This window comes from Pyxicephalus adspersus, chromosome 1 (genome assembly GCF_032062135.1).
Source record: "Pyxicephalus adspersus chromosome 1, UCB_Pads_2.0, whole genome shotgun sequence".
Lineage (NCBI taxonomy): Eukaryota > Metazoa > Chordata > Amphibia > Anura > Pyxicephalidae > Pyxicephalus > Pyxicephalus adspersus.
Genome location: NC_092858.1, coordinates 117661072 through 117668364, shown reverse-complemented (window position 1 = coordinate 117668364; position 7293 = coordinate 117661072). Strand labels below are relative to the sequence as shown.

The 7293-nt window shown below is 38.4% G+C and overlaps 1 protein-coding gene across 3 annotated transcripts in view; it reads right to left on the bottom strand.

Annotated features, from left to right (window-relative positions):
- Positions 1-458: 458 nt before the first annotated feature.
- LOC140340223 (complement decay-accelerating factor-like) overlaps positions 459-7293 on the bottom strand; it is a 51693-nt gene continuing 44858 nt past the window's right edge. For 2 of the 3 annotated variants that reach the window (XM_072425288.1, XM_072425282.1), the window contains exons 9-10: positions 6560-6639; positions 459-1509 (exon numbers count right to left, since the gene is read on the bottom strand). In XM_072425288.1, the coding sequence (XP_072281389.1) occupies positions 1480-1509; positions 6560-6639 (110 nt within the window). In that variant the 3' untranslated portion in view covers positions 459-1479. Of the gene's footprint in view, positions 1510-4915; positions 5096-6559; positions 6640-7293 lie in introns of all 3 variants that reach the window. The other variant, XM_072425295.1, reaches the window with a different exon arrangement.

Genomic DNA, 7293 nt, shown 5'->3' with positions numbered 1-7293 from the left:
TGAAGATTTGTGCCTTTAAAATTCTGCACAGTCCAATATGTGGTATCCTTTGTTCTCCTAATTATTAGCATCAATAGCAGGGTTTTACAGTCAAATTTCAAGACTGGTTCAATTTTAATAAAGTGAGGTGGTCCACATTGTAAGGTGACAGGCAGTGGTATTCACTTCTTTTTTTATCTGGTCTGATGAAGGACATCATGGAGACCAGGGTGGTTCAGGGTGAACCATCCATTGCGCATCAGACTAATGACATTTCAGGCAAGGCTTATGTGTTTATTATACTTGTTCAAGGGTGGCCAGCAGGTTAGTGCCTTTGTCACAAATTAACTTCATATCAATGCTAAATATACCCTTTTACTAGTAGCATTAAACTGTCATGGAGCTAAAGTGCTAAAACACAAACGTGTCTAATACATACCATATGTCACAATAACAAAATAACAGTGAAAGCATTTATTGCTGCATGTGTGAATAATTATTTAATTTGTAAGTTGCATCAAAGTTGGTTATAACAGCATAAATCAAAATCCATTTTATAATATATGCAATACAAAAAATATGCATATCATGATCAATATTTAACTTCTATGTGGGCTATTTAAAATGCCTGCCTAAATGATTCTGTCTATTTAAAAGTTTACATTGCTGGGAAGCACCAAATATTCCAGCTTGTGTGAGAGTTATGGCTTCCCAGCACAGCTGATTAAGATGTCCGAAAACTAAAAAAAGAGAAGATGGATGAAGGCAGCACCCGAGACAGAGAACGTAATTTAAAAAATTACCTTCCTGGTAAGGCTATTGCAGGTCCTTTGTTGCATCAGGGACTTCACCTGCCCTTCTGCAATGAAGGACACCCCTGATTGCAGGTTTTTTGATAAAGGGTTTAGTTCCACTTTAATCTTGTCTAGATTACCTGATATATGTATAAAAGTTACAAGGGAACCATGGTGAAAGGTAGACAGACTATACAGCCTGCCTTAAAATTATTGGACCCCTATCTAGCTTCCAGCTTCCATCCTATCTCCCTTCCCCCATATGTTTCTAAACGTGCCAAAATATTGTATGGATCAAAAAAGGCAGAAACATTCTAAAAATTGTCAATGAATCTACAAAAAAAAGATTTAGCCAAAAAGTTTACCTTTGTTGGTTTATGGTGAACATAGTGCAGTAACTGCCCAGTGATAGCTGATATTTCTTACCAAACATAATAACAAAAGCATATTATAAAATTGGACATTTTATAAAAAAAAGCCCCATTTGCCTCCTGCTTTTATCAATCACAATATTGTAATAATTACATTCTATTCATCTGTAAGTATTTTTTCTGTTCTTGACAAACTGTAGACTTTTACTTAGTGCTCAGTTTCTTCTTAATTTCAATATCCAGCTTTAGGTTCTCTATTTGAAGGTAGAGGTACTGCACCTGCAGATACTTAATCAACTCATCAGGAGTTGATGTACACTTTTTAGCTTCTTGTTTTAGTTCCAAAATGTTATCACAGATAGATTCTATGAAAGGTAGAAATATAATATGAAAAATATTGAATATATCAATGCATCTAATAACGTTTAACAATGAATCTTTATAATAAAAAAAAAACTAAAATTTGAACCTTTAAATTCCACGTTTAACTGAAAAATATTGTTTTTCTGTTTTTATTTAAAAATGATAAATGTACAAAATATATAAATAAGTAAATACCACCTAATGCACAACCATACATATAGGGTAAATTTAAAAGTAAAAAGTATGTAGATTCATTCACGGATGTCCCTTGAACATGCCATATGCAAAAAGGTAAATTGCTATCCTTTTAACAAAGATACACAGGTGAAAATACCTGCTGGCAGTAATCTTAACTGAAAAAGCATACCAGTATGTCAGTGTAAATGTTGCACTGTGACCATAAACTACTAAAACAATTCTGCTAAAGCAAGCTAGTAAATCTGCCGCATGCCAATAAGGAATGTTGTTTCAACCACTGAAATATAACTCGGACTACAATATATTTCCAGAAAAATTATTGCTGGTGATAAGCAAATATTATTTTGCAATCTGCACCTGATGATTTAGGAAAGTGTTACATATATATATATATATATATATATGTATTAAGTGGATTAGAACTGTCGTATATAACGGGTCCTTCTCTACTGATGTTTTTGGTTGTATGGTTTACACCCATTTTGGACCTGGGGATATTGATATGAAAGGAAAAGGTTTTAAAAAAGTTGTTAGCATTTTTGGTAGATATTTTTTAAAGATTAAGCATTTTCAGTGGGGAAAATATTTGTAAAAAAACAAACAGCAGTTAGTGAGCACAGTATGGAATATACACAATCATTCCTTGTTACTCTCCCACACCTGGAACTCAACAAGCTGACAAGCCTCTCTACAACCCATAATACAGCTGCCACTCCCATGAACGCTTCAGTTTGCCACATTGTCCAATGAATTCCTGTGATTCACAATTATCTGTTACAATGTATCCTTCACCCTGTACGCCCTTTGCTGGCTCAATCCCCCCAGTCTGTTAACCTCCTTGAATCTGCAAATCTGCAACCTCACCCACCTTGACAACTCACCATTTCCCCTTTCTGATCATAATCTAATCACCTTCAACCTATCTAATTTTTGCCCACCTTTGCCACATTTCTGACCATGGTAATTAAAGTGAGACATCTGTAACCTTGATTCTCACACTGCCTAATGTCCCTAACCACCACTCTCTTTAAAATCACATCTCCAGATCAAGCTGCCACTCAGTTCAACCACCACCTCTTTCTTTGGCTCTGTATAAAGTTGCCCCTGCCACCTTCTGCTACCCCCGTCCTGCTAACCCCTGTCCCTGGCACAACAATCACACCAAACATCTACTGTGCGTACAGCTGAGTGAAAGTGGAGGATATCTGGCTTCAGCGCTGACTTCATGGACTACAAAGTCAGACTACAACCCCTAAAATCTCACTCACTGTTGCCAAGCAAAATTTTTTCTCCGTTGTCATATCCTCTCAAGCTTTAAACCCACGCAGCCTCTTCTCAACAATTCACTTTCTCCTAAACTCCACACCTGCTCCCCCCACTACCACCTTCTCGGCCCAAGGCATAGCTACCTATTTTGGATGACAAAATCAGACATGATGTCTCTGCTCACCGTGCCACTCCAACCATATCCACTCCTTCCACCATGTAAATTATCTCTAACCTCCCTCAGCCCTGTTACTGTGGATAAAGTCTCCTCCCTTCTCTTATTATCTCCATCTACTACCTGTTCCGCTTGACCCGATTCCCTCTGATCTACTCCATGCCCATTCCTCTAGCCTGGCCCCTGCACTAACCCAACTATTCAACTTTTCCCTTTCTACTGGTATCTACCCCTTTGCTTTCAAACACACCATTAAAGAAACCCTCACTAGACCCCTCCCTACCTTCCAGCTTCCATCCTATCTCCCTTCCCCCATATGTTTTAAAACTTCTTGAATTCATTGTTGATAAAAGACTCACTGATTACCTAAATACCAACTCTCTTCCTTGACCCACTCAAGTCTGGCTTTCGAGCTGCCCAATATACCGAAACAGCCATCATTAAAGTGGCCTCCACAGAGCTAAGTTGCAATGCAACTGTTCCCGCCTTCCTTTTCCTGGATTTTTTCTTTTGACACTATTGATCACCCCCTTCTAATTCAAATCTTGCGCTCAATTGGTATCAGTGACACTGTTCTCTCTTGGTTTGCTTCCTACTTGTATGACCGCTCCTTTTAGGTTTCTTTCAATTGTAATGCCTCCTCTCCCACTCTCCTCCCTCTTGGTGTTTCCCAAGGGTCAGTCCTTGGACCGGTTCTCCTTTCTCTGTACACCTCCTCACTGGGTAGTCTCATATCCTCCTTTCGTTTACAGTACCATCTGTACGCTGATGACACTCAAATTCTAAATCTCCCCCTGACATAAATCTAACTGTTAACAACACTGTTATTCGTCCCTCCCCATGTTGTCTTGGCATCACTTTTGATTCTGCCCTCATATTCAATGTTTTCAGGTCCTGTCAATTTCACCTGCACAACATTTCAAAAAACTGCCCCTACCTGTCTCCAGAGACCACAAAACTACTTGTAAACTGCTTGTTTGGTTGCCATCAAAGGTGAGTGCATCCAGTTGTGCCAGTAAATATCAACCAGTAAGACTTTCCTGAATAACATCTGGAAAACTGTGTCATACAGATGCAAATTCAACAAAGCTTAACTGCAGAGATTTAGAATGCCACACATTATGTATATGAGCTTTTTTGAGATACTGAATGATTTCAGCATGCAGGAAATTGACCTTTTTCTTTCTTTCCCTTTATTTAAATTAGGTATTAATCATGCAAAGGGAAGTGATTCTAAATATCCAAAGTTTTTTTAATATTACTTTTTTTTTTTTTTTTACTCTTTTCTAAGGCATTTCTGTGACAGTTTTTTGTGTGTTACTTTGTATTTCACTGCATCTGTCATCTTTAAACATTTAGGTTAACCAACAGTAACTCTTGAAACCAAAAAGAGGGAGGTGGACCATAGAAGCATGTCCTGTAAAAAGCAACTATTAGTGCAAAAAAACCCCAAAACAAACAAACAAACAAAAAAATATCAGAGATGGTTGTTGCACTGTTGTTGCTAAACTTTAAACATTATGGGCTCCCTTTTTTAAAAGGGAAATCTGGAAATCTGACATTCTCTCAAACATTCCCTGGTGGAAATCAATTACTGTCTTTGAAATAGACGGACCTGTAAGAACCCCATAAGTGAATATTTGAGGGAATGCCTGATTCCCTTTTTTTTATATAAATTCCTTTGTGAAACTAGAAAACGTCTTTGTTCTAGATTTAATCTAAAATACCTTGATATACAATTATAAGCCAAAACCAGCCAAACTTCTAACCTTTGCATATGGGAGAATTAGAACTCCACTCCCCTGTTGCTGTACAAGATATAGAAGCGTCACCCACAATTTGAAAAGGTTGCTGGCAGGAAAAGGTTACAGAATCCAAATATGTGTACTCATCTTTTTGAGGGAAATATTGTGCATTATCTGGTTTATCAGGTGCAGAACAGATTACAGCTAGAAGGAATATAATATGTTAGCAATATGCATGTACTGAACATTTAGAAAAAATAAGTTGTCTCATATTAAGCATTAAATATTTAAACATTAAAGCCTTTCCTCAGCCAATCAGAGAGCACTAGAGTTTTTGAATGGAGAGACTTCTCCCAATTAATCCTCTAATGCCTTACAAATAAAATAAATTGGTAGAACTGTTTTGAACTTTTTCAAGGAAAAAGTTCCTTTCATTACCAAGGAACTATTTTCTGCTCCCTGAGCACAGTAGAACCTGCTGGCATTGTAATATTTGTATCTCTTACTGTGCACAACAGTTCTACCAATTTTTTTCTTTCCTCAGCCAATCAGAGAGCACTAGAGGTTTTAAATAGGGAGACTTCTCCCCATTTAACCTCTAGTGCCGGGCATTTCCTCAATGATTGCAGCTGTGGCTGCAAAGTGTGTGAGATCCCCGGGGCACTAGAAGTTAATGAACTTCTAGTGCCGTGGGGATCGCACACTGAGCTCATCAATGATTGCAGCCATTTCTCTATCCAGGAACACAGGACTCCCTGTGTTCTTGGATAGAGAAACTATATCCAAGAACACATACAAAACGTAAAGGGCTGCAAGAGCAATCTGATTACTCTTGCAGCCCTTAATAGTCCCTAAAAATAACCCGAATTCTCCCACCATTGACTTCAATGGTGTTCGAATTCGGCATTCGATCACCTGAACAATATCTCACTATTCGATTGAATAGCTGTCGAATCGAATAGTGAGATAATAGATCAACACTAATTCTCACGGCTCCATTCATAAATGCAGCAGCGATACTCCTCCTCTCAGAGTGAGTCATGCGGCTTGCGTTTATGAATGAACGCGGCCGTGGGAAAAATCAGAGGCTTTTTTCCACACTGCTTTCATTCATGAGCAGCAAGCCGTGAGACTCACACTGTTCCTGGATAGAGAAACTCTATCCAGGAACACATAGTACAGGACTGCAACAGCAATCAGGGGAGCTGTTCCACTCCCCTGATTGCTGTTGCCGCCCTGCAGTATGTGTTCCTGGATAGAGTTTCTCTATCCAGGAACACAGGATCCTCTGTGTTCTTGGATAGTGAAACTCTATCCAAGAACACATACAACTAGTAAAGGGCTGCAAGAGCAATTAGGGGAGCGGAGCTGACAGCTCCGCTCCCAATTGGTCTTGTAGGTCCCAACAATTCGGTCTCACTGGCCGAATTTACAAAGGCTGTTCTCGCCTACATGTTTGGTAAGCAAGAACGGTCTAATTAGCCACGAGACCAAATTTATTAAATTTGCTCGCTCATCCCTATTTACTGCTATAATAGCACAAATAATGAAATTGACTTTATGCTCCTATGGAAAAGATCTGCCAGTATTTTTATCCTTTTTTATCTTTAATTTAAAGTAAAAAGGTTCCATGAAATGGTTGATTGATATATCAGCAGTTATTTTTACCGTAACATTGAGGAAGAGAATTGGACCACGTTCCATCTGCTTGACACTGTCTGGTATTTTGTCGGCTCGATAAACGATATCTAAAGTAGAAAAAAAAATATTAGAAGGACTGCTTATATACAAGCATTCACATAGTACTCAAAGTCAGAAGCCCTGGCGTCAGATATCCTCTGGTTTGCTAATGCGATCAAAACCTTATGTAATAGTTTGTTCTTTTATATAGAATAGTAAAATAATTATTATATAACTTATAATTTAATTTATATTTTAAATAAACCTCCTATGTAGTAAATGTATTTTAGTAAAAGCACAATGACAGAACTGCATTCCTAAACATTTAATGAAATAGGCGTTGGAATATAAACATTATTATTCTATTTAACTTTTCTACTTAAGGCCTCCCCTGTCCCCTTGTTATTGTTTGCCAAGTTTTGTACAACACAATTGTTCATTTACCCATACCAATTATGGGAATCCACAGATAGTCAACAATTTAGAATCATGTGCACTTTATGGCCCTGATTCATCAATGAAATCAGAGCTCACTAGAAGCGCGAACGTACGCGCGACCAGCGAGCGCGGTTTCCCGCGGTCCGGAGTTGAGTGTGCTCGTACACTCGCCTCCTCACTGCCAGCCGGATTCCTGCCTTCATAATAATGAGCAATAGGGGTCGCGAATCTGCCAATTAAGGCGATTAGATTTCAGCTGCCCGATTAAGGAGGATCTGTTAAGC